This window comes from Camelina sativa, chromosome 14 (genome assembly GCF_030686135.1).
Source record: "Camelina sativa cultivar CO46 ecotype springtype chromosome 14, ASM3068613v1".
Classification (NCBI taxonomy): Eukaryota; Viridiplantae; Streptophyta; class Magnoliopsida; order Brassicales; family Brassicaceae; genus Camelina; species Camelina sativa.
The window spans coordinates 41,633-69,298 of NC_141893.1; the positions used below are offsets into that span (position 1 = coordinate 41,633).

A 27,666-nucleotide genomic window follows, 5' to 3' on the forward strand; every position below is an offset into this window, starting at 1 on the left:
TTGGCCCAGTAAGTACGTTGAGAGAATAGTTAAATCTTGAGCTATTTATTATTTTACGAAGAAGAAAAAAAAAAAAAAAAGGAAGAAAATCTAGAAGAATTAGGAGAGACTACGAGACGGCACCACATGTATAAAAACTAAAAAGGAAGGGGCACAGAGAGAGAGAAGAAGAGAGAGTTGTTGGGGGATCCTACTAGTAAACAAACCCTAAAGGAAGGAAGGAAGGAAGGAAGGAAGGAAGCATCGCGAAATCGAAGATGGATATCGAGCAGAAGCAGGCGGAGATCATCGATCAGCTGGTTAACCGAGCTTCTACTTGCAAAGGCGACGCTCTTTGTCCAATCATCATCGAAGCTACATCGCATCCTTGTCTATTTGCCTTCTCCGAGATTTTGGCTCTACCCACTGTTGCCGAGGTACGCTACGCTACGCTGCTGCTTTTAATTTCTCCGTTAGGGTTTTTCTTGTTTTGACCAATTAAATTTATATATAAACGCTTAGTTTTCTGTTGGCTTTATATATTTATATATACTAGACTAGATATGAATTGGTGTTTGTTCTTTGCTCAACTTTTTTTTTTTTTTTTTTTTGTGGCGTAGGAATATATATATATGTATTTGTTCTCTCTTCAATTCTTTGCTGATCTGAAATTACTATGGATGGATTTGTGTTTGTTCTCTTGAATTCTTGTTTGCTTTTAAAGCTGTGTTTTGCTGATTACCTACTTATTCTTCCCTTGGTTGCAGCTTCAAGGAAGTACAAATTCGATGTACCTGGATTTACTACGCTTGTTTGCCCATGGCACCTGGGCTGACTACAAATGTTTGATTCCTTTCATCCATCTCTCTCTTTTTTTTCTTTTTTTTTTTTTTTCCTTTTCAAAATTTTTAAAATCGGTTTCATCTGCACTCTCTAGGCAATGCTACCCGTTTTCCCCAGTTGGCTCCTGACCAAATTCTGAAGCTGAAGCAGCTCACTGTGCTTACCCTTGCTGAGTCTAACAAGGTTTTGCCCTATGATACACTAATGGTAGAGTTGGATGTTACCAATGTCCGTGAGCTCGAGGACTTTCTTATCAATGAATGCATGTACGCTGTGAGTTTTTCTTCCTTTTTTCTCCACTTCTGAGTATATCTCTATTTTTTTTAATTGCTGTCACACACACACACAGACTACTTACTGGTGCTATTTTTCCAGGGTATTGTTAGAGGTAAACTGGATCAATTGAAAAGATGCTTCGAGGTGTGTTTTCTGTCTCCTTTTTCCTATATATAACCAACCATTGTGCTTTGTTTTTCTCTTTTTATGATCGTCTCTTTGATCCTCATCATGTCACCTTTAAACTTGCAGGTTCCGTTTGCAGCTGGTAGGGATCTAAGGCCAGGACAATTAGGGAATATGTTACACACATTGTCAAACTGGTTATTTTCTTCTTCCCACTGCTCTTGAGTTCTATGTAACAACCTTAGTCTGTTAATGTGTTGGCGCAAAATGATGTGCAGGATGAACACGTCGGAGAATCTGCTTGTTTCAATACAAGACAAGATCAAATGGGCAGACAATATGAGTGAGATGGACAAAAAACACCGTAAGGAAGTAGAAGAAGGGCTGGAAGATGTGAAGAAGTCTCTGTCCATGAAGGTCAGTGATCGGTTTTGGAGGCATAACGACTTTACTTTTCCCTACTACTAAGTATATTATGTAAACTAATTATGGTTTCATCTTCCGAGAAATATAGTGGGTTTATTACCAGTTTAGGTCTATGTAAGGGGGATAGGATAAACTTTATTAAATTTCAAGGTATCTGAGATTTGAAAGTCCAGTACTATCATTGATCAAAAAGTTCTGTTTCGAAATATTTAGTGAATCAGCTGTGGCAACTCTTTTTTACAATTCGTCTTGTCACTACATGCTGGATATCCATTTTTTATTGATAAATAACAAAGAAAGCAAATCTTGAACGGCTGCTGCGTCAAATTTTAGTGATATGTTAGAGATTGGAATGCTCTGCTTGATTGTTGAATGAAATGAAACAAGGTCCACTTAGTTTGATGTGTCTGAATTGTGATTGGAAAGGGCGATGGTCGATGTAGTCTTACTTACGTTGTGGGCAGGGGGATGTTGACATCAGAGGAAATAAAGACATGTTTGGGGAACCAAGTGGAATGATGGACTACGAAGAAGATGGAATCCGACCAAAAAGGTATGAACCATCAGATATGAGCTATTATGATACTAAGCATGTTCAAGTATGAGATGCTAACCCACACACAATAATCTTTGGAACACAGGAGGCGGCATCCAGTAACAAGATAGAGGTGCGAGACGGAGCAAATGGACGGTGTAGACTGATATTTCATTTACCGAGAGTAGATTATGCGGATTTTTCAACATGTATGAATCATGTGTTCTCTCTCTATCTCACCACAACCCCTTGTTTTGTCTAGATTTCCCGTTCAAATTAACAAATTTGGTGTTTCTTTTTTACAATATAAGTCTTATGAATCTGAAAGATGTCACACGTTGGAATCTAGAATACAGTGACTGAGTCAAGCAAGGGAAGTCTAGCTGACAGATTTATTATGTCAGTGTCGTCTTGATTGGGGGAGAAAGAACTGTTGAAGGAATCCTCGAAAAGTTAAGGATTAGTAATCCTTTTTAGAATTGAGTGTCGCCTAGTCATCTCCCATCAGATGCTGGTGAATCCAATACAGAACCGAGTCCCATAATTGAGTTTTACTCAAATGTTTGAAATTGCTTGGAAATGCCTTATTAAAGTAGAACAAATTAAACAAGACAAGGAATCTTGCTTCTTTTAGCTGTTTATTCCCCCGGAAGAAGCTCTATTGTCATTTCTTGCTAACTGAACTAAGTTAATTCATAGCTTCAATTTTATACTAAAAAGCGAAAACCTCCCTAAGAGAATTTATCTACGCCCACTTTCTTCTCATATATTATTTGAAGTTACGTTTCCCCAAAGCCCTAATCATAGCTTAACTAAGTGGTGCACATGGTGTGAGTGTCGACACTGAAGGAACTGCTGTGGGCTTTGTGAGTGTTTTCCTGTTGGACCAAGGCTTACAGTGGATACTGGATAGGGCCTCAGAATCAAACACATAAGACCGTTCTAGGTAAGTTTTGAGTCATCTTAACACATTTTGCCATTGTAAATGAATAAAATTTCAATGTTTTGTACAATGGAATAATGGATACGAGTAAGATGAGTATCACCTCTTTAACAGACTTTGATGTTGACACCAACACTTTGCAATGAGTATCACCTCTTTAACAGACTTTGATGTTGACACCAAGACTTTGCAACTGATCAACATGGACTTGTCTCCTTGGTGATTTGAGCCATAAGCGAGAGATCCTGGCAAATGCAGCTTGGCTTGCATAGTGGACCTTGCAAGCCAAACTCAGCTCTGGCAACACATCCACGGATGAAGCATCACCGCCTATGTTTTGAGGCTCATCATACCCAGCCAGATCTGACTCAGTTACCACCACTACCGACCCATCATCAAAAACTGACAATAACTGTTTCTCAGCCGAACTTCCTAAGCCTGTTCGCTTCACAACCAGGTTGCTTTCTTTTGCCTGCCTTGCCATTCTGGAACTGTAGAACTCCTTAACAGCCTGCCGTTCAAAATATAATATGCTTTTAGCAGCTGTAGAAACAAAGCAACCATACTATTTTGTAAAGATGTTATAGGAGGGGCAGATATTGAAAGCGCACCTTCCACTGAGCAGAAGCAAGTAAGACCCGCGGCCTTATGGACCGAATGTACTCATAAGCACACTCAGGTGTCATATCCCTGTATTTAACCTATCGGGTAAAATGGATAAAAGTAAAAAATATACCTTAATAAGAAGCAAACTAGCATAAGAAAATGGTTGAGAATAGATTGGCAACCAGGTAACAGAGAACAATGGTCGTACTGCGTCCCCGACCAGCCTTGCAGTGAACATAAGTAGTCTTGCCACTTGACGCATTCTCTTGCAAAATAGTAAGAGGTAAAAATGAGAGTGATAATACAAGACAAGTTTGAATGTTTTTGTTAAGCCAGAGAACAGAAGATGATGAAAATTACCGTGAATAAAATTCACAGCTTGGCAAATATCAGTGATCGATGGAGCAAAGAGATAATCTCTAGTTGGAATCACAAGATGTTTGATACCATGAGCCTACAAGGTTTCAGGATGCGGAAGAAATGAGAAGCAGAAAGGCATCATGATAAGGATGATGAGAAGCTTTGAATGGGAACATACATGATAGAGAGATGAGGGAACCAAAGTCTCAAAAGGCTCGTTGAGGGTAATCACGCCATATACACCAAGTTCCTTGAGGAGTGGAACATGAGTGGGGAAAGGCACAGCACCAAGCAAAACATACTGAGTGATAACACACACAAAGAGCATTAACAACCCCACAAGGCAGAAACACAAATCATATGAAAGAGCAGCACAAGGGTGGGTATGATGCAATGCAATGTGTGTTGTTTTTACCTCATCGACCTGATCCCACCATCGGAATTCTGACTGAACCATGTTCCTAAGAACGTTGTATATCAACGTCGGGTAGAATAGTGCGCGACCGCCAGCTCCAACGAGAGCACGTTTCGCATTCCAAACACCTAAATCACTACTTGTACTCGACACAACCCCTCCTCTTAGTCCTATCGATTCCTTTGGATTGCTTTGGCTGATAAGAATCTCGTCGCCTTCCTCCTTCAATTCTTCGATGTACATGTTTCCCTCCCCAAAGGTACAAAAATTTTACTATCCCCGATTCCCTTAATAAGATCGAACAAACCCTAGAATACAATCAACAAAATTACCAGTTCGATTCAACTCTGTAAAGACCAAAACTCTGGTGGAAACCTAGCTGGGTTGGATTTGGATCTGCTCTTCTTCTTCAAAGTTGTAATCTTTTCTTGAGTTTTCTCAACAAACCCAGACACAGATGCAATACTCCTCCAATTACCCTTTTCATTTTCCTCGTGAAACTTTTTATAATTTGAAGCCAAAAAATTAAAAAAAAAAAAAAAAAAAAAAAAAAAAAAAAAAAAAAATCTATATACTTTGGAGTATATCATTTTTTTCTTTTTTTCTTTTTCATAATTATTTTAAAGATTATATGTTATTAATTTAATGTGAGTTCTGTATGATAAAATTTTATATTTTTCTTAAAAAGTTATGTAAAATATAATAACTACAAGTGATCTATACATAATAACAGTATAATATTTTTTATTTAAAAAATGTTATTACCAATACTTTGCTTTCAAAAAATAATAATTTTTGTGACATTTTTTAACTTGTAAGAAATACATATAAAATCTATTTTCAGTCTAAATTTGTTTATATACGAAAAAGCACAGAAAATGTGACATGAGCCCATATTAAAACGTTTGGTAACGGCAATCAAAAATCAAAACAAAAACAGAAAGACTATGATGGAACATGTCTACTCCTCCGAGCAAAAGTGTCCCTGATGAAAGAAAGGAGTCGCCTGAATTTAGCGATCGTCATGGCAGCTCATTATATGTACGTCATGTTCTTTTTTCTAAGTATTCGACTTCACATTTTAAGTGAATTGTATAAAATGTATAAATCATTTGTTATTCAATCATAAATTTTAAAAAGTTTCATAAACTAATAATTTAAAAATCTACTTTAAAATCTATTATTATTCAAAATAGTTTGTAGATTTTGATTTTAATAATTTTTAAGGGGTGTATTCAACTTAACATTTTAAATGATTTATGTAAAAGTTACAAATCCTATGATATTCAATCATGGATTTTAAAAAGTCTCCTGAAATTCACTGTTATTGAAACGATAATTTAAAAATGTACTTTAAAACCTACTGTTATTCAAAACAGTTTGTTGAATTGGATTTTAATATGTTTTAGGGATTCTGGAGGATTTGAGAGGATTTGTCTAGTTAAAAATACAGAAATCCAAATCTCATGGTTTTAGGTGGGATTTAAAAGAATTTTACCTCAAATCATACTCTCTCTGTCTCACATAATTTGATGTTTTAGAAAATTTTTGTTGTCTTTCAAAAATTGATGTTCTAAATATTTTAATATTCAAAAAATGTTATAAACCACTTAACGGATGGACTCCATAACCAAGCCCATACACGGCCCCGTACATGGCCCGTGTCCGTCCAAGACAATAAGGCCCATCGGCCATAGGTTTTATGTCTAGTCGGTTATGTACTTTACTATATACATGTGTAACCTCGAGTTTATTCAATCAATAAGAACAAGAGAATTACATCTTTCGATTCCCTAGTTTACAACACGTTATCAGCACGATTGCCCTAAAGATCCAGCTGAGTAAAACCCTATAACCCCTAAACCGCTGCCTCTCTTCTTTGTTCTTACCCAAACCATACTTCCCATACTAGCTCAAGATCAACCCTTGTTCGTGACTAGTCCTTGTTCGAGATCAGTTCAAGCAAGCTTGTGCTTGTGATCAAATAACTATCCAAAACCAGTTCGAGGTTCGTGGTCTTGTACGTGAGCGGTTCGGTTTCTGTTCGAGAGAAGGGCGTCGTTCGTTATCCTGTTCATGATCGGTTTGTTGTCCAGTACCAAATCGAGGTTCGTGGTTCGTGATCAAGGGAAAATCTGAGGTCTTTAGCTCCCAGATCAAAACCGGTCAGACTCCTTTGGTGTTAAGGTAAAATCGAAACTTATGGGACCATATAATCGAACCTGATCTTAAAACTATTGAACCCTAAACATGCAAGTACACAATTAACAAAGTTTAAGATCTCTAAATCCTATAAAACTCTAAAACCGGTCGTTTAGGATTGTTAGATTGATTGTGAATTGCACCAAACTATGTCAAGTTTAAAATCCGGATTGATTGATTGTTTATTGTTGCTTGATTTTTTGTTGCATAAGAACCCTAGAACTAAACTGTTAAATTCGAGTTTCATAAGAGTATTATTAATCCGGTTGTTCTAGGATATTTCAAATCTAAAATTTCATGCATCCTTGAAATAGAATCGAATTTGCATAGGGTATTATTAATCGAATTTGGTATAGATTATTCCTGTAAATTTCGGCTGCATAAGAACCCTAAAATCATAATTAAAATCGGAACCTAGTGAAAGTCTAGTTCCCTAAAATTTTTCTAAATCCTAATTAGAAAAGGAAAAGTTAAGAAAAAGGAAAATTTCTAAATTTTCTAAGAAAAGGAAATTGTTGCATGTTAGTTTCTATTTAGATTTGTTTGTTTTCCATGCATACCAAAAACCGAAAAAAAAATTATAAGGCAAGGCATGGTTCGGTATTAAACGCAGATACGGACACCAACAAACGGTGCTCCTACCAAAGGCTCAATTCGATTGGAAAAACCTAAGTATCCAGGACTACAAATCCGTGGATGAGTATAACTCAGAGCTTTTTAGGATTGTCTCACTCCTTAGGTTGTGTGGTACTGAGGTGACCAAGAAAGAGCTGCTAGAGAAGACATTGTCTACTTTCAGCACTCACAACATACTACTTCAGCAACAGTACCGCGAAAAAGGTTTTAAAACCTATGGGGCTCTAATCTCGTGTTTGCTGCTAGCTGAGCAGAACAATGAGCTGTTGTTGATGAATAGTGCTATGAGACCTCCTGGTACAGCCCCATTACTAGAAGCACACAAGGTAGATATGGCAAAGCAAAATTCTAAAGAGCCTAAAGAGCCCAAGGAGACCAACTATGTCCACAGAGAAAGACACTATGGTCGTGGCCGTGGTGGCAGAGGACGTGGTGGTCGTGGACAGTACCAAGCTAGCCGCTTTGATGGTTATGGCCGTGGAGGCCGTGGCCGTGGTGGTAGGGGTCGTGGGTCCTTTAAACCACAAAACAAGGCTAAATTGGTTTGTCACCGATGTGGTATGTCTAACCAATGGGCCAAGAATTGCAGAACGCCTAAACATCTCATTGATGCATATAAAGAGACTCTGAAGAAGAATCTAGAAGCCAACTATGTGCATCTCGATGGTGAAGATGACTTCGACCATGAGAATGATGATTCACTAGACTATGAGACTTCCGATTGTTTTAAAGAAGATAACTAGTTCTAAATTCTAGTGTTGGTTTAATTTCTAAGCTTTTATGCTTTATTTCGGTTTATGTATTGGATAATTATTTTGGTTTAAATTCAATGATTTTATTTCAATATATATTTGCTTGTTTTATTAAAGTTTAAAACAAAATTATTGTCATTATAGAAATGGCCGAGGATATGAGTGTACTAGTGGTGGACAGTGGATCCAGCCACACAATATTAAAGGACAAGATATTTCATAAACCTCATAATGAAAAGTGCCAATGTTAGTACAATTGCGAGTATAGCAAGCTTAATAGAAGGCTACGGCCAAGCTCACATATTATTACCTAATGGCACACATATTGAACTAAGTGATGTCTTGTACTCACCCATCTCTAAGAGAAGTTTATTGAGCTTTAAAGACATTCGATTGAATGGTTATCATGTTGAAACAAAGGGTGAAGGGAGCAAAGAATTTCTATACATTACTGAAATCGTGAATAGACATAAGAAGGTCCTAGAGACTATACCTGCACTAGACACTGGTTTATACAATGCTAAGATTAACATGATAGAAGCTAACTTGGCAAAGAATAAAATGTTCAATGAACAGTTCACTCTATGGCATGACCGGTTTGGCCATCCGGGTTCGAACATGATGCGTAAATTGATTAAGAATTCGAATGGGCACACTCTTAAAGAGAGAAAAGTTATCCCTAAAAATCTCACGTGTGTAGCATGTGCACAAGGGAAACTTATTATAAGGCCATCACCAGCAAAAGTAAATAAAGAAACTTTGCATTTTCTGGAAAGGATACAAGGTGATATATGTGGACCAATACACCCACCTTGTGAGACGTTTAGATATTTTCTGGTTATGATCGATGCATCAACTAGATGGTCACACGTTTGCTTGTTATCCACAAGGAACCTAGCATTTGCTAGGATGTTGGCTCAAATTATAAGACTAAGAGCACACTTTCCAGATTTTCCACTTAAGACTATACGTCTAGACAATGCTGGTGAATTTACATCCCAAGCGTTTAATGAATATTGTATGTCCATGGGGGTGAGTGTGGAACATCCTGTGGCACATGTCCATACACAAAACGGATTAGCTGAATCCTTCATTAAACGAATACAACTAATTGCTCGACCATTGCTAATGAGGTCGAAGCTTCCTATGTCGGCTTGGGGACACGCAGTTTTACATGCCGCAGAACTTATACGCATCAAGCCATCTAGTGAACATAAGTATTCACCATCCCAACTACTAACGGGTCATGAGCCAGACATATTCCATCTCAAAACATTCGGGTGTGCCGTTTATGTACCAATTGCTCCACCACAGAGAACTAAGATGGGACCTCAAAGGAGGATGAGAATATATGTTGGATATGAGTCTCCCACCATTATAAAGTATCTTGAGCCGACCACAAGAGATTTATTTAAGGCCAGATACGCGGATTGTCACTTCGTTGAGTTCGAATTCCCAATGTTAGGGGGTGAGACTAGCAAGCTGGGTAAAGAATTAACATGGAATCAAACATCCTTAAATTGGCAAGATCCTCGAACTCTAGCATGTGATGCAGAGGTTCAAAAGATTATTCATTTGCAGAAGCTAGCTATTCAATTGCCAGATTCCTTTGTTGACCCAAAGAGAGTAACAAAATCGTACATACCAGCTTGTAATGCATCAGTACGTATTGATGTTCAAAAGGAACACAATCAAGTTGCTAAAGAGTCTAAGCCACGTTTAAAACGAGGTAGACCGTTAGGTTCCAAAGATAAGAACCCTCGGAAATCTAAGAAAGGTGCAAATCAAACCGAGGTTAGGGAAAATGCAGACATGGCCGCGGCAAATCCTAAGGTACCAAATGAGGTTTCGGACGCTGAACCTCAAGGTCCTGAAGGTATTGATAATAATGAGATCTCAATCAATTATATCATGTATGGAATACAATGGAACCGTAAAGATGTCGACATTGATGAAGTATTTGCATATAAGGTAGCATTTGAAATAAATGAGGATCATGAACCCATGTCTATATTAGAGTGCATTCAAAGTAAAGATTGGCTAAAGTGGAAAGAAGCCATTGACGTGGAGTTAAACTCTTTAAAGAAGAGAAGTGTGTTTGGTCCGATCTTAAGGACAACACCTGAAATAAAACCAGTTGGACATAAGTGGGTCTTTGTAAGGAAGAGAAATGAGAAAAATGAAATCGTGAGATATAAGGCACGGTTTGTAGCATAAGGATTCTCTCAAAGACCAAGAATAGACTATGAGGAGACATACTCCCATGTGATGGATACAACAACATTTAGGTACTTAATAAGTCTGGCTATAAGAGAAAAATTGGATTTGCGGTTAATGGATGTTGTAATCGCATACCTATATGGTCCACTGGATAATGAAATTTATATGAGATTACCAGAGGGTTTTGAGCTCAAAGATAAGAGTGGTTCTCGAGAACAGTACTGCATAAGGCTGAACAAATCCCTTTATGGACTGAAACAAAGTGGTCGAATGTGGTATAATCGATTAAGTGAGTATTTAGCTAAAGAAGGCTATAAGAATGACCCAATCAGTCCATATATATTTATAAAGAAGTTTGCAAACAAAGGGTTTGTAATAATAGCAGTGTATGTGGATGATTTAAACATCCTTGGAACCTCTGGTGAAATAGCCCAAACAGTAGAGTATTTAAAGAAAGAATTTGAAATGAAAGACATAGGCAAGACTAAGTTCTATTTGGGATTGCAGCTTGAGTACATTGGTAATGGAATCCTTGTGCATCAAATGGCATATACAGAAAAGGTACTCAAGAGGTTTAATATGTACCAAGCTCACCCATTGACCAACCCAATGGTTGTGAGAAGCCTTTATTTGGATAAAGATCCATTTGGTCCAAAGAAGACCGATGAAGAGGTTCTCGGTCCTGAAGTATCATACCTCAGTGCTATAGGAGCGTTAATGTTCTTGGCTAGCCACACTAGACCGGACATATGTTTTGCCATGAACCTCCTAGCAAGATTTAGTTCTTGTCCGACTAAAAGGCACTGGAACGGTGTTAAACATGTTTTGTGTTACCTACAAGGAACGACAGACTTTGGTTTATTTTATACTAACTATAACAAAGAAGGTTTAGTTGGTTTTGCTGATGCAGATTACTTATCGGATCCGCACAACTCTAGGTCTCAAACCGGCTATGTGTTTACACACGATGGTCCGGCGATCTCGTGGCGTTCTATGAAGCAAAGCATTGTGGTCACTACGTCCAACCATGCGGAGATCCTAGCAATTCATGAAGCCGGACGAGAGAGTGTATGGTTGAGGTCGATGACTCAACATATTAGGGCGAATTGTGGTATGGTCGAAGACAAAGAGCCAACCGTAATCTATGAAGACAATACGGCCTGCATCGCACAGCTCAAGGAAGGTTACATCAATGGAGATCGAACGAAGCACATACTACCCAAGTTCTTCTTCACACATGAACTACAAAAGGCCGGAGAAGTTTAAGTGGTGCAAGTTCAATCATGCAACAACTCAGCCGATCTCTTCACCAAAGCATTGCCGACAACAACATTCAAGAAGCTCATGCACCAGATTGGAATGCGGAAGTTTCAGGACTTTAGGGATGCTTAGAACAGGGGGAGCAATGCGTGCTGTACTCTTTTTCCTTCACCATGGTTTTGTCCCATTGGGTTTTCTTGGTAAGGTTTTAATGAGGTAGCAACCCCCCAGCGTATTGCATCGATCCCTTAGCATCGGCATGGTTATGTCATCCAAGGGGGAGTGTTATAAAGCACTTAACGGATGGACTCCATAACCAAGCTCATACACGGCCCGTACATGGCCCGTGTCCGTCCAAGACAATAAGGCTCATCGGCCATAGGTTTTATGTCTAGTCGGTTATGTACTTTACTATATATATGTGTAACCTTGAGTTTATTCAATCAATAAGAACAAGAGAATTACATCTTTCGATTCTCTAGTTTACAACAAAAAGTGGAAAAGTAGAGTAAATGTCAGAAAAGAAAATCATTACATAAACATGTGATGACCAAAAATAAAAAGAAATAAATTATAAAGAAAAAAAAGTAAATTATAAATTAATCATATCCATCTATTGTCTTAATATGTGTGTAAAATCCTAAATTTCCTAAATCCCATAAAATCCTCAATACACCCCCTAGGATTTGAGAAGATTTCTTTAATTAAAATACAGAAATCCAAATCACATAGTTTTAGGTGGGCTTTGAAATTCTTTTATAATAAACCATATCAACTTCCCTAAAATCATCAAAATCATTTAAAGTTTCATGAAAACAAATATTAGATTAAATAAACCTCCACCCCCCTCCCATCCTAAATTAGATTATGGTGGTCTAGGTTTGTAAAGGATGATTATAAGTTAGATTTTATAGTAAAATGAAGTGTAATATATCAGATTGAATCTATAAATAAAAGTGTTATTTTAGATTTTACAATAAAACTATGTTTAGGTTTATAAAATAGAATTAAGTTGTAAATCAAAAAATTAAACAAGATTATATATCAACTTAGAGTTATTGAATTCATAATTTTTGTTAATGATTTACTTTTCAAATATGTTTATTACATGTCATAAGATATAGTATAATTTCATTGGATAAAACAAGAAGAGGTGAATGTAGTAGACCTAAGTGTTATACCTTGTTCTTGTTCCAAACAAGAAGAGGTGAATGGATAAAACAAAATTTCGAAAGCCACCTTAAGAGCAAGACAGCAAAATCCATTCTTTTTCTTGTAATCAGGAAAATTTATGAATTTTGATGATCAAGGAAAAACTAGACTCCTAAAATCTCTCCTATATTGTTACAACAGAAAGTCAAAATACGCATACACATATACAAGTTTAAAGGCAGGGCTAATGAGAATTGTCTGAGACCCAACCAGAGACCATTCCCTCGTCAACAGGCTTGAGGCCACCACAGGATCTGGCTACAGATTCAAAGAGTTTCTCAATCTCAGGCGCACACCTAATGAAGGCCTGTTTCCAGAAGCCATATCTTGGATTCTTGATGAGCTCAATGAATGTGATTAGGAGGCCCCATGGATGTGGCCGGTTCACAATGAGCCTTTCCAACAGCACTCTTGTTATTTGTTCCTGTATGATCTCCTGTTTCATTCAAGCCAAAATCAGATTACCAAGCCCCCTAATTTATTCACTCAGCTCTTAACAAGCAAAGCAACCTCACCTGGTCAGATTCGAAGAAGAGATAGAGCATGATGAAGGAAAAGTAATGTGTGTGGTTGTTGGGATATCGAAGCTGGTTGGCAATGGCATTAAGGAACAGATAACGTCCTTCCGTATCAAGTTCCATACTTAAATACTTAAACATCTGTAAGGCAACAACATTTTGAGCCTGTGTCTCACCCGCCTGTAGCTGCTGAATAGCCTGTTATGGCAATGTCGATCAATTGCACATTTCATTAACGCATACATTTGAATAAACTAGACTTTCTTTTTTTTTAAAGCCATAGTTGTTAAACCCATACCTGCATTCCAGTATATAGCACAAGCGAGTTGATCAATGGTACACTGTAATGGGTTCCAGCTGAACTAGCCTCGCTTGACGAGAGAAGTAACTTCTGTTTCAGCTCACTAAGGAAAGTTGAATTCTGTTGCCTCGACTGCAGAAAATTATATGAGTATTATCCGAAATATAATAATCTCACGAACCCCAAAGAATAAACAAGTAAACTGAGGAACCATTACCATAAGATACTCATCCACGTCATTTTTCATTTGCTTTGCTTTTAGCGCAGCATCAACCTCGGAAAGGATACAGGGAGCTTCTACAATCTCAGGCAACAAATCAATCTGCAATGAACACGATAAATCAGCCTACAAGGGATATAATTTCTATAGAATTTAAACATGCTGGGCTCTCCACTATCATCTCGAACCTTTAAGTTTGGAGTAGAAGGATCTGGAAGCCTCATGTTCCGTGGAAAAGAACTGAGAATAATATTCCGCATTTGTATGCAACTTGAAGGAATCACATCACAGAAAGTAAAATGATAATCACAGAGAAATTCTGGGAAGTCATGAAGCAGCACCAGCAACACTCTCAATGTCCCTTTGTATAGGAAATGAACCTACGTAATTAATAAACAAACAAGAGAGAGACCACTTTAAGTTACCATCGACTACATCCTTAGTGCTCAATGAAACAATATAACAGAAGAGAAAAAGGCACAAACTGGTCCTCCGAGTTCAGCATTTCTTAAAAATGGCTCAAGGAACTGGAGCAAGTCCACCAGCAGGCGTTGAACATATGACCAACCCTTCTGGCCATTTACTGTAAGTAATTTGGGCATGAAGCTTCTGTGGCTGACAAGCTCTAGCCATGCAAAGCTGAAAATTTTAAAAGATCCTCAGCGAAGCAGAAATAAATAGGAAAAAAAAAACAAATCATAATAAATAAAAGATAAAAGAAGACACATATGTCAACCACATGGTACATTTCACAACATATGTATTTGACTGCCCTCATAGTTCCTGAGAGATTCCATTTTCAATAGAAGGAATGGAGGTATATCCTAACCTGAAAGCAGGAATCTTAAGAGGCTGCAACGCGTGGAATGTGTTGGCAAAAGCTGTGAGAACCTGCAACAAAGGATGAATGTTAGTGATACCAATAAAATAGCAGATACTTTAAGTTAAAACAAAATGCACCTGAAAGTTTGCACCATCAGTCCCAGGATCCAAGGAACATAAGTCCAGCAGCCAGTTGATGAACAATCGAAAATATGGTTTTGGATTGAGTGATGTCTTTTTATCTTCTGCGTCCTTTTGTATACATCTCACAGTGACAGCCATGATCTGAGACCAGTAATCAATATCAAACCCACTCACCTTTTTGATGATTTCACCCGTAATAGAAAATTATGGTTTATGTGTCCCCTTACCTCCGAAAGAAGAAATAACTTGCTGCTGGACTCCTGCTCAGGGAAATACTGAACAGATTGTCATAAGAAACAAACAAACCAAAAAAAAAAAGCTTAGCAGGCAGTGTATTTTGGGTATTTTTTAATCCACAAGGCACACCATAGAAATTCATGAGCATTTTACCTTCAAGATCGAAAAAACAAGCTTTGCATACATATCGATGGCGAGGAATGATGGACTCTGAGCTTGCTGAGGAGATTGCACAGCACCAGAACTTATATCTTCAGAAGATATACAATGAGCAACAGAAATTTCCTAAAGATAAGAAGGCCAACGTTAATAATGAGGTCTCTCATGATACTGAAAATATGCTGATGGCAAAAATGTCTTAAAAGGTTATCTCACCAGAAGAGTTCGGAAAAAACTCTCTGTCGTATCATCTCCCTTGAGTAATCCAGTCTGATGCAAGTGAAAGACATATTGTGAACAAGCAGTTTCATTTGCACCCGGAAGTTCGCAGATTTGATACCAGCTTTCAAAAAGCGTGGACACCTGCCAACAAAAAGAAGAAGATAAACTACACGCACAACAAACTATGTATGATAATAGCTTCACCAGAAAATTCGTTCTGTTCGTAGCGAAAATTTATATTCATGCAAATTCCCAATCAACCATTAACAAAAAGTAGTTCATATGAAGTAATGAAAACTAAAATGCGGAATATTTACCCGATCCCGGAAGCCCGCAGGATCTGATTCCACATATTCCAAGCTGGTATTCACATCTGTGTTAGAAGTGGTATTGCACGCAACCTAATAAAAGAGCTAACATGTCAAAAAAAAATACCCAGTCTCATTACACGTAACATTCGGTAATGAAATCATCTGAAACCTTTTCATCCTTTTGCCTATCATTGTACTCATTTCCGGTTGCACTATCAGAGAGGCCAGCTGAGTTAGTAACTGGATTTCGTATGATGTCAATTAACTGTTGCAACGACTCAGGAGATCCGGATTTTGAGGCAAGCTACAACCAAAACAATAAAAAAATTGCAACATCACAAAAATAATAATGCCAAATTTCACAACGAAAACATTATATTTACACCTAAAAAAAATGCAAAACATGTCAACATAAAAAAAAAATATTTGCACCTAATCACAATATAGGTCAGTTAGCGTTATGGTGCAGTTTTAGTATAGAAACAATACAACCTAAGCTTCTCCCAATTTGTATGTTTTCAAACCTATTAATTTGCCTTGTTCTTATGACAAGCATGATTGATAATAGAACAAGACTATGTGATTGCAAAAGCAAACTAAAAAAAATAATAAAATCGCAACCTTTGCCAGCGCATCAACAAGACTGTGGAGCTCTGAAATGACACTGGACTCTTCAGTGACCAAGGATTGGAGTAGAGAAATAGCAAAGTCAGTTGCGCTCTCTGCACAGCAAACAACTAGTTAGACATGTTCACTTGCCATAAAAAATGTATGTACAAGGACATAAAGGATAATGCCGTCAGCATACTGTTTCTCCCTCCATCAAGATGCTTCGCCATGTGGACATTGTACTCCGCTAGGCTGAGCAACTCGCGTTGAATAAGACCAATAGTAATGTCTTTGTTAAGCTTCCTCTCCTCCTCTGAATAAATTACCTGTATCAAGAAATGCCAAAGAAACAAAACCTCATATCAACAATAATTTCAGGGAATATTATCAGTAGCTCCAACTAAAGGAAATAAGAATATTATCAGTAGCTCCAACTACAGAAAATAAGCTCGATCTGGCGCTTATATGATCGGTTTTATGGCAGAAAATAGTGGCAAATATATGAGAAGTAACTGAACTAATGCCGATAAGAGAAGTGTGATATACAATAATAATAAGAATGATTAGATCTTGAAAAGGTTGTAGACATACCCAACTAGTGAGCTCTTTAACGACACGCTTGCAAACATCACGAATAGCAACAAGTATTGCTAGGTTAGCACTGACGTGAAGGTTAATTGATGCATTCTCATAAAGAGCCTTGAAAGCTTTTTGAGCGACAGCAAAAGCGGCTTCATCTCTGCTTATACATCTGAGGATAATTTCAGGAACTTCAGAAACTACGGCCTGAAAATAAATGAAACCTCCATTAGCTATGAACTCATTGGATTAAACCAGAATGGCAACAACCACCAAAAATTCAAAAACATTTGTCTAATTAACTTTCATCAATTCTCGGTGCATGTAAATGATTTACGATTTTGCGCTATAACTACTTAGGCACTAGAAAATTAAGTACCTGAATTTCATCATCTCCTGCATTATTAGCCACTAGTTCCTCCATCTGAAACAGTTATAAGCAGTCACTAAAATATTAAACAGCCAAAAGAAATGCAGAAAGAAAAACACGTAATAACCACTTTACTAACCTTCTGAGTAACAATCTGATACTTATCCAGTGCATCTCTCGTGGACAGAGAAGGCTGTGTAATATTATTTCCACCAACTCGTTCCATGGTAGCAGCTGAAGTCAATGTCTGCAGTGACGTTCCAATTTCCTTAGGTATAAACAAGAAGCTCAATTTAGTAATTCAATATAAAGCTAAGTGAGTCATAAGTTGAAACGCACAGTATATCTCACTTTCATAACAGCGTCAGAGGGATCAACCAGATTCAATTCTGAGGTTGGTAGTGATTTAGCAAATTGAAGACTGGCTGAGTCACCAGCTTGATCAACTTGTGAGCTTTAACACACAGGTAAATTGAAATGTCAACATATCAGCTGTTAAATATGGAAAATTAAATGAATGGAGTTTTATCAATCTGCAACAACAAAGCACCTCAAAAGCGAGACTGAAGATTCAAAACCATCCACAGAAATATCTGATGGCCGGGAGACCATATCCATCCTAGCATTTCCAGCACTAGACAAAAAGTCAGAAGCAACTTTTCCTGATACTGGACCATAACCACTACCAAGTGCAACATCGCTAGATGAGCTTGATGCAGCAGATAAACCGTGTGAAGTCTGGGTCGACTGCTTTTGCCAAGGATGTTGAACAAAGTCCTGAAAATGCATATGACAAGCTTAGTCATACAAACACAAAACATAGCAGAGGCAACTACCTGTTAAAAACAGCACCTCATAAACTCGCTGCTGAGACAGAGAGAGGTGTCCAGGTTTTGGACGGAGGGATTCGGGAATAAAACTACCGGAATTCTGCGATAGCATATTTGGATCAAAAAAGGAGGATCCAGCACCATCTCTGTGCTTTCTCCGTAACAACAATTGCTGAGCAATATCCGCATCAATTGTTTGTATTGCCTGTAGGGACGGAGATATAAAACTATCACTAAACCTTATACTGAGGTCCCATCATAAATTCGTAACAAAAGGTATTATCCCTCAACAGAAGTGCCTCCAATCCAGTTAAATCTGTTGAAAAAGAAATAAAAAGCGGGATAATTTATCTAACAAAAACCTTATCTGTAGCCGCATGTTCAATAGCCGCACAACCCAAATCAAGATTGTCATTGGTGACAAGTTGCACAATTTGTTCAAGAGATTCATTTGCAATATTCAGACCCTGGAGAGAATTCCGTAGATGACCGGATATTGAAGTACGCAAGGGTTCCTACATATACCAAAGAATGCAAAAAAAAAAACAGAAAGAAAAGTAGAGTTTGTTGGTTTAGTGTAACAAGGCAGAAATATAATTGCATGAAGGTAAACGAGATGTAGACAAAAACCTTGCATGTCACATGAGCCAAACTCCCAGCTAAACTCGCAACCATCAAGTGAGCTGCATTATAAATACGTGATTCTTCGGGTTCCATAGCATAATCCTGGAGTCGAAAAGAATATACGAAATATAAATAAGATCAAAACCCTGGAGATTTTCTGCTGTAGAAACCAACAATAGATGGAACAAAATGGGAAATAAATAATTTATAGTTGTGGAGTGGAGAGCGATGGAAATTAGATTGGAGATTAAAAAAAAAAAGTATTAGAGGGACACGAGATCAAAAACAGGGAACGTAAAAGTAGAGTAGAAATAAAGAAAAATGATGAGTTTTAGATTGGCCAACCTTCAGCACAAGTTCTTTTGTTGTTTGGCATGCAATACAAACACTTCGCTGCACAATACCAGACACAATCTCCTTGATAGCTCTGTCCATGGCAAGTGGTACCACTCTGCAAATGGATGATAGATTAGTGTGTGAAAGAAAATTCCTTCATTGCACTACAAACATAATGATTTCAGCAGTAGGGAGACCTTCCGTCACAAACCTCTGAAATGGAAAGTGCATACCAAAACCGCTCAACTTCTGATTAATAACAACATGATTTCCAATGTTGGGAAGTGCTGCTGACAACTGCTGGCCATGACATTCAATGTAGAACGGGTTTGAGAGACAAGCATATATATAATAACTTTCATCGACATTTATAATAAAAACATACCTGACTGATAGAAAACAATGGGGACGGAGTTGACTGGAACAGTCCTTGAGGTGACGGCAGCTGATCAGACAAACCTAGAGTTGCCACTTTTTCCTCTTCCATCAAAGTATTAGGATAAACACGTTGAGGGGCTACATACTGAAAAGTAAAACCAAAGCAAGTGGCTAAATATCATTGATATATAAACGACACTACAAGTCGATAACGAAAAGAAAACATAAAATAACCTGTGATAATAACTTCGAGGGAACGTCTGTATTCGGAGAATTTGCAACATCAAGAGGTAGGTCTATTTGCTTAAGAGGAGAAACTGTTTTAGGCTCTGATATCATCTGCGGCTGAGAGATAAGATCTTTGTTACTAAAATCAGGATTCCCATCTATTTCTCTCTTCCGGTCCTTTAGAAGGGAAGTTGGCGCTACTTCTTTTATATCAACGCCAAGATTCTTGAATAAAACCTGACGAGATGAAAAAAAAAACATTGAATACAAATGTATATATAGATATACATATGTATATTTCTGCCAAACAACTCGTGATCCTGAAAAGGAACAATCATCTTTCCAAAAACTTCTTAAAACCAGATACCTCTATGTCAAACTTCAAATTCATTTTTAGGTTTGGCATTGAATAAATCTCAGCGAGCAACCCAAGTATAGCCATCGTCCAAGGATTGGGAGGCTGATACGCAATACTGTTTTGGCATGGCTCCAGAACCTGCAGTGATAGTAATTTAGAACTCAAATCATCAACCCTAGAACAGGTAAGAACGCTGATTAACGATCACCAACCTTTGAAGTAAATGGAATGACCGCAATCATCAACCCTTTTTCATATGCCTGCAAAAGGAAAAGAATATAAAGTTCACATCTTCAGTGTTAATACGAAGGATTGAGATAAATGAAGGAAAAAGCAGCAAATACCTCCACAATCAAGGATTTTGGATCTATTTCTCGCGCCCTTAAAACATAATTCCTTCCAATGGTCAACTTTCCAAGCCAACTGCCTAAATTTTTAAGAAGAGATCGCTCTTCAGAACTTGACTTTATAAGCTCTGAACCCAAAAGAACCTGCAAACAAAAGAAATTAAGGATTTAAAGTTTGCTTAAAAAACAAGTTCACCCATCAACGCAAAATCATTTGTGGAAGAAAATCTAACCTTGCAATTTTCATATGTATTTTGAAGTATCTCCTTAAATAACAGCTTCGAATCAACTTTATCCAAGAACTTCAGGTACAGATCATGAAAATTTTGCTCGATGCTCGCTCTATGAGGTATTGAGCACATGAAGGAAAAACAATAAGAAGAGAAGACGCAGAAACAACACATAAATTGCAAACATAAAAAACAACTATCAGTACCTTTTCATAACCATGTACTGTGCAAACCAAGGATAATACTGTTGAGGTAAAATATCAGCAAACTCTTTCCCTTTCGATTCAATGTTTGCTATAGAGAGATTATTGATTATGAAAGAAACTTTATCCTGAACATTCTGCAGTGGAGTCTGGGAAAAAAGAAGTCTTATTCTTGTCATTCATACTAAAAAGTATACAGTTGGCATATCGACAATTCATTATGCAATGTAACCAGAACAAAAAAAAAATCTGAATGAAGTACCTCGATTGCGTTTTCTCTTCTTTCAGCAGCTGCAACCAAGGTTTCTATGTTCAAAGCAGAGCCAAACCCTGTGATAATCGAATTTTAGAAAGAAAAATTCTTCTCTTGATTAGGAAAAGTACCTATCATATTTCAAAAAACATTTATACACTAAGTTAACAGGAGTTTACTTGTCGAAGTAGCTCCACGAGTTTGACGACCAAGACCAGATGAGGTTGAAGAAGACGATGAAATGCCAGGATTCTGCATTAACAGCTAGTGAAGTGAAAAATGGAGACACTTCCACCCATAAATAGGCATAAAAGAAAAATACAAGAAAAATCATCACCCTTGGAATGACAGAAATATCAGCCGAAGTGGTTGATAACGATGGCAGAAGTGGCCTTGCGTCATTAGATGGCACACTAGGCACATTGCTGCGGTCATCAATATGCACTTCATTTTGCTGTTGAAGCTGTATGGGAGAAGAATGCTGTAATGCAGATTGGCCAGTGCTAGAACCACTCAACTGCCAAAAAAAAAAAAAAAAAACTTTATGAGCCAACTCAGACAACGAGAAGCTTACAGTGTTTGACATTAAGCTTAAGAGGCTAGAATTGAAAGGTATGATACTTGAAAGAAAAAGGATCAAGGAATTTTCTTTCTCCTTTTCAATAAATACCTTGTGAATCTGAAATCATGTTTGAAATTGATCGAAATGAAGATATTTGCAGAATCAACTTGTAATAATGACAGGACAAGTACATATAAAGAGATTTTAAAATAGAAAGCAAACAAATAAAACAATAGCAAGACAATTAGCACATTTAATCAAAAGAAAATTTAAAATCAAACTTCTACCTCGCCATTTCCAGGGAAAAACTGCGAGGGAGCAGAGTGTGAAACAGAGGCATCGGACTCTAAATTACCAGATGATATCCTTGAAAGTGCTTGTTCAATAACAGTGACTAACTCAGGGTGAGTGCTACGCAGATGCGATATTTGCAGAATATGGTTGCAGTATTGAGGCAATTCAACCAGACGGTTCACGAACTGTTCTAGAGCCTTGCTTCCAAAGAGAAACATCTGCATAATTGGGAAAGAAAGACAATGATAGATCTCTCACAGAAAAACCTGGGCGACAGAAATACATAACAAAAGAATCCATACTTTTGAATCTGCAGGTTTACGCAAAGAATCCAAGACTAGACGCAGGGCCATCCCCAGAGTGAGGGAACTTATAAGCTGGTGCTTTATAACAGAACCTGAAATTTTGTACAAGCCACAGCAGATTCTCAGATTTAACAGAATGTAATGACAACAATACATATCTCGATAAAAACATCTTCTTAAAAGACCCACTCACCAAAGAGGATGGAGGCTATTTTCAGCTGTCTCTCAGGATACTTGGGGAAAAAACGATATTCTTCAAACAGATTAGCGATCATGCATTCAAAAATTAATTTTTCCCTGCCAAAAAAACAACCTCGTTATATTCATTATGCATGATGTGCCTGAAAGTATGAAGAAAGAAATTGAGTTTCTCCCAAATGTTAAAAAGTTTTTCATTATCAAACCTTTGAACTAAAGAGTCCTTGTATCGAGAAAGCATTTGAACCATCGCATCAACACTCAACTGACTAGAAAACATTTGATGGAAATAAGCGTTTGCTTCTGCCTCAACATCATCTCCATATGCATTGGAAGCTGATGAATCTTTAGCCTCGCCATTCTGCAGTTTCGAATTACAATCCAAAATTGCGGCATTGACCTTTTCTATCTCCTCGACCAGTTGAGATGAAGTAATCACATTATCATGAGCTTTCAAAACCTGCAATATATGTTCGAACAATTTAATCTCAGTAGATATGAAATAACAGAAGAGCCGGAAACCAAACCAAAAGGGAAACTAACTAACTTTCAAAAGAGAAGTTGTTGCATCCAGATGAAGATCTGATAACGGATCAGAAGGGTGAAAATGTTTGGCGGTAAAATCCTCTGAGTCGCTGAAATGCACATTCTTGACAAATTTGAGACACTCCTGATATATGACAAACATAAATTTTAAATGTAGATACCATCTTCTCATCTCTTAAAAAAACACTAGAAGTACTAGAAATTAGATTGTGAAAAAATGTGTTACCTCAGCAAAGAGGTCCTTATACACATGTAGGCAGTTTGGCAACCAGCTCTCAATGTCCAAAAGACCTCTCAATGACGCAAGGACTGCCAATCTGATACTGAACGAGACTGGAACTGATTCTAAGACAACAGGGAGAATCTGAAATAAATAAATAAATTATCCCTAATTAGTATAGAGACACAGTGAGGCTGTTGTAAGAAAAGACAAAAAAGAACATTATACTGAGATCAATTGAGCCACTGTCACGCATTTTCAATACAACATCTCACCTTTAGCTCATGGCAGATTTCAATTATTCGGAGCATGCTGTCTGCTTTAAGATTTTGGGCACCTAAAATCCCCCACAGAAAGAGTTCTGCATTCTGATGCCAGATATTAAGGATAAAACCACTCTCCTGAGAATTCGTTATTATGACTGGAAAAATAGCAGAAACCACTTCTCGCTGGATGAGATTATAAGCAGTCTGCATCAACAGGATTGACATACTTAGCAAACAAAAAAGGCGATATTACGAGCATATACCACCAAAAAACAGTCACGGAAAATTACTTTGATGTGTGTCATTCCAAGAAGCAAGGTTCTAGGACAATGTGTGAGTGGATACTGGAGCAACGAACTAACCAAAACAGCATGACCTCTCTCGGCCAATTGGCATAGAACATCCAAGAGATCCAGCGACAGCCATGCATGATTGGATAGTCCTAACTGTTGCTCATGGCTGTGCATGTTATCATTATATACCTGGAAAACAGCTGGTCAGAATAGTGACAGTATCAAGGAAGAGCATCTCTAAACAAGTATGTGTGGTGTCTCACCAGCTTCCTTGGAGAATGCATAAAGGTGAAAACTTCTGGTGGGGCAGATATTGCATGCTTAAGAAAGGATAATTGACCTTCCATATTCTTCCAGACAGACGCACATACAGCATCAAGTGGAAATGGCTCCTGCAAGAATCAGATTAAACCTTAAACAACAAAATGAAGCAAACATATTTTTAAACAGACAAATTAGCCATTATGAGAACACACCTTGCAAGCGGTTTTATAGAGCCGCATGAAAAACGCGAAAGACTCCATATTAGGGATGTCAAATCCATCATGATCAAGATTCTCGATTACTTTCCTCCAGCTTGTGCCAGGAGCCTGATTTGCCATAAAATCATAAGAGCATGAACCAGATAGCACTTAACAGATAAGCTAGATGCGTCTTCACAAATCCATCGATAAAAGAATGCACGATAGTCTCGAACAAAAAGAGATAAATACAAAGGCGAAACTGAGTTTCTGAAACTATCAGTGACCTTGATTAGACAAAGTAATAGTGTTTCAGATAACTCACAAGCAGATTGATTGTATCAACTAGAATATCAACATTCCACGACTTTGGCGTGGGAAGTTCAGATGGAATGCAGGAACCAAGGGCTAAACTGAATGTTGAGAAGGTGGTGTGATTATCTTCAAGATCAGCACATGTCCGAGCAACATTGACAAGAATTCTTGAGACAGTAGCCTCTCTTAACGGTGCAAAACTAGACAAGATCTCTTTGCATTGTTGGGCATCAGCAGTGAATCCACAACCTAATTCTCCCATGAGATCTCCAACACCTGTTTCCTTATCGATTTCAGCTAAGATAGCATCAAACTCGTTTTCAACAGAATCACAGTGAAAATCCATGCTCCTACAGCAGAACAGGAAAATAGTTGAGAGACAGATCCAGGACATAAGAAAGAAAGAAAATAAAATAAAAGGGATAAACAGATGGAAGCAACTCACCTGAAAACATCAGCTTCATGAACGTCGGAGAGGATAGGTGTGAGAGCAAAAGAGAAATCATCACTAGGTTGAGCATAAGACAAAATCTGTAAGAAGGAATCCAAATGCCTGGAAAGATCCTCAGAACTCTGGAGAAACAAGAGAACATTCTGAATTTGCTCAGATGAATCAATCTGGCCGGTATTGGCACAGAGTTGCTCAATCTCGGCCAATAAAAAGTTGCGTCCTACAAAAAAAGGGAAAGAAGAAAATGCCATGAGTAAGAAAAACAAGAGCGAAAAAGAGATAAGAGAAGAGAAGAGAGTGAGAAAGGCTTTACCAGTTGTCTTTGCATCCAATCTATCAAAAACGGTGAGGGCCAGAGCAAAGGCAATTTTGTCAGAGACTGAAAATTCCAAAGTATCAGTCAAATCATCCAGAAATGACTGAGTAAGCTCAACATCTTTCAGGGCGTGAGAGAGCAGGGTTCCAAGATTCGGCAATTTCATCACACGTTTAAACACTAAGGATACTACTTTCTCAAGCTGTAACAGCGTATCTGGCTGGCTTTTCCGGACGGTGAAGCAATCTAAGCAGGTCTTGAGAACTGGAATACTAGTCTCCACTCCAAAATCAAACAACTAGCATTTGCAAAATAAAATAAAAAAAGAGTTCAAAATCACAAAGTGAACAAGCAAACAAAACAACAAAATCAGAAGAAACAAAAAAAAAAATAAAAAAAAAAAATATGCGCTAGGAAACATCAGAGAGAATGAATATATAAGTAAGTACCTGAGAAAGCTCTTTGGCGATGGAGTCGGCATCGGAATCATGAAGGCTCTGGAGCAAGAACCGGGTATGACCGGCGACCTTGGAAGGAATCATCAGCATGGTAAAATCTGAGATCCGAAATGATAGGGTAATTTATTGCCAGGAACAAGCGGGTGGGGAGGGGGAGAGGGCTCTTCTAGGGTTTCAAGAGGGTGGGGGGATCCAAAGAGTAGCTGCTAGGGATTAACGAGAACGCTCTCGGAGATCCGTCCGCTGAGAGAGAGAGAGAGAGAGAGATTTGATTGATCGTAATCGTCAAAGCTTTTTTTTTTTGCCTTTGTGTTTGGGTTTGTGTTTTTTTGGCCTTTCCCAACCAGCTATATACGTTGAAACACCGCCCGCTGCTGAATAAGCCCGTTTATATCCTTATGGGCCTTCTATTACCCGACTCCTCTAAAGTATTTACGGCCCAATATACGGTCTGCTAAATTACGTATTTATTTATTTACACGTCATACACCAAGACCATCATTAATGGTGGTTACTCTCCCATAATTTTTTTATTAAAAATTAATAAAATAATATAAAAAAGAAAGAAAAAGAGAGAGAACGATTGCCTTAATTTTTTTGGAAGAAACGATTCTCACCTTTCTATTAGCTATAAAATAAAATATATATTATTTTTTAACTAGAGTACATATAAACCTAAAAGTAATCGAGAGGTAGGGTTCTCCACTTGTCTCGAATGATTATATATCAGACCATCCAAAAACAATATCATCGATCTGCTGTTATATTATATTTTATATACGTCTCTTCTTTAATTTCAAGTTACATGACTGCTAATATAATACATATATATACCTCGAAATGATTTCCGTTTTTTTTAAATCACTGTATATATTTGAAACTTCATCCCGAATCACAGTTTGACATTTTTAGCTCAACATATGAGTTAAATTTGAAGGTTGGAAAGAGAGTAACTAATGAAAAAGATTTAGAAAACGGTGAACAAAAATAAATTCCTCATTCTCGGAAATGGGACTAAACTCTAAAGTAAATCATGTGAGGCGCACTACAACAAGTACAAGGCAAGGATCACTTCACTTAGGTCCACTTTCTTCTATCCACATGTATGTTTTTATAGGTTTATTATTACATGAACAAAGTACACAATGATATTGCAGTAGTTTGTAAAGACAGGATTAATTAGAAAAACTAGGTGACAACTAGGCCTGAGCACTAATACCTGTTACCCGTATTCGACCCGTTACTCAGCTACAGGGTCGAGTAAAGGGTATTATAATTATATTACTCGTGAGTAAGGGACGAGTATAGGGTATTAGTTTAGTTTTCAATACCCATCATGTTACTCGTCCTTTTACCCGTTTTGTTACCCGACCCATAAATACCCTTTAATATTTTGTATTATTATTATTTATTATTAATTTATAAATATATTATAGAGTTAAAATTAAAGCCTAAGTTCAACTTAGTCCAACTGAAATGATATATACGACGCCCAATTAAATTAATATTTTATTTTTATTTTTTAAGTTTGTAATTTTCTAATTTTTTGACCTATATGTTGTATACATTTATGAATTTTTCCTTTTCGGATTTTGGAATATAAAATTATTATTGCGATTATTGACAATTTTTTTATCGGATATTCATTTTTCCGGGTAAGGATAAAGGGTCGGGTATTTAAAAGGTCAACTATTTTTTCCGGGTACCCGTTATTTACAGATCGAGTACGAGTAATTTTTTTCTATTACCCGTTAGGGTCGGGTCAAGTAAAGGGTATGAGAAAATTCAAGAGTACCCATCCCGTACCCAGCCCTAATGACAACCTGACATTCGAACTAAGGATTGGCACCAAATTGCCTACATGGGTTTTATTTTATTTAAACAGCCCCAGATATAAATAGAAATATTCGG

The 27,666-nt window shown here is 37.5% G+C and overlaps 3 protein-coding genes across 13 annotated transcripts; 1 reads left to right on the forward strand and 2 right to left on the reverse strand.

The window, feature by feature from the left end:
* The first annotated feature begins 257 nt into the window (after positions 1-257).
* LOC104773525 (COP9 signalosome complex subunit 7-like) lies at positions 258-2,512 on the forward strand. 2 transcript variants are annotated; one of them, XR_015580101.1, is made up of 8 exons: positions 258-416; positions 747-822; positions 917-1,095; positions 1,198-1,242; positions 1,351-1,421; positions 1,503-1,641; positions 2,132-2,203; positions 2,292-2,512. XR_015580101.1 is itself a non-coding variant. In XM_087484565.1 (8 exons), exons 1-8 carry the CDS (start codon positions 258-260, stop codon positions 2,314-2,316), a joined length of 783 nt encoding a protein of 260 aa, XP_087340691.1. In that variant the 3' UTR covers positions 2,317-2,512. The 2 variants fall into 2 exon arrangements, 1 of the variants encoding a protein (XP_087340691.1); XM_087484565.1 differs by having other exon boundaries at positions 2,115-2,203.
* Positions 2,513-3,136: 624 nt separating this feature from the next.
* LOC104773524 (phosphatidylglycerophosphate phosphatase PTPMT2) lies at positions 3,137-5,057 on the reverse strand. The gene is made up of 6 exons (XM_087484563.1): positions 4,510-5,057; positions 4,273-4,395; positions 4,095-4,188; positions 3,917-3,999; positions 3,740-3,829; positions 3,137-3,639 (listed from the first exon to the last, which is right to left on the reverse strand). Exons 1-6 carry the CDS (start codon positions 4,750-4,752, stop codon positions 3,286-3,288), a joined length of 987 nt encoding a protein of 328 aa, XP_087340689.1. The 5' UTR covers positions 4,753-5,057; the 3' UTR covers positions 3,137-3,285.
* A 7,748-nt stretch (positions 5,058-12,805) lies between these two features.
* On the reverse strand, positions 12,806-26,081 carry LOC104773522 (uncharacterized). Of its 10 annotated transcripts, none has more exons than XM_087484577.1 (49): positions 25,747-26,081; positions 25,295-25,595; positions 24,976-25,201; positions 24,541-24,880; positions 24,231-24,344; positions 24,018-24,146; positions 23,752-23,943; positions 23,471-23,665; positions 23,202-23,339; positions 22,977-23,099; positions 22,636-22,889; positions 22,425-22,528; positions 22,229-22,323; positions 21,920-22,144; positions 21,408-21,587; positions 21,250-21,322; positions 21,080-21,147; positions 20,821-20,966; positions 20,618-20,726; positions 20,382-20,528; positions 20,250-20,297; positions 20,047-20,175; positions 19,686-19,916; positions 19,459-19,596; positions 19,285-19,370; positions 19,083-19,188; positions 18,744-18,839; positions 18,476-18,628; positions 18,136-18,318; positions 17,834-18,060; positions 17,635-17,737; positions 17,423-17,530; positions 17,293-17,337; positions 16,926-17,120; positions 16,534-16,660; positions 16,347-16,447; positions 15,895-16,029; positions 15,732-15,815; positions 15,409-15,555; positions 15,187-15,318; positions 15,024-15,056; positions 14,791-14,937; positions 14,660-14,721; positions 14,316-14,469; positions 14,019-14,210; positions 13,828-13,932; positions 13,608-13,742; positions 13,307-13,507; positions 12,806-13,227 (listed from the first exon to the last, which is right to left on the reverse strand). In XM_087484577.1, the coding sequence occupies exons 1-49, from the start codon at positions 25,843-25,845 to the stop codon at positions 12,976-12,978; spliced, it is 7,113 nt and encodes a 2,370-aa protein (XP_087340703.1). In that variant the 5' UTR covers positions 25,846-26,081; the 3' UTR covers positions 12,806-12,975. The 10 variants fall into 10 exon arrangements, with proteins under 10 accessions (XP_087340703.1, XP_087340700.1, XP_087340698.1 ...); XM_087484574.1 differs by having other exon boundaries at positions 15,024-15,071; XM_087484572.1 differs by having other exon boundaries at positions 17,423-17,551.
* Between the last annotated feature and the right edge of the window lie 1,585 nt (positions 26,082-27,666).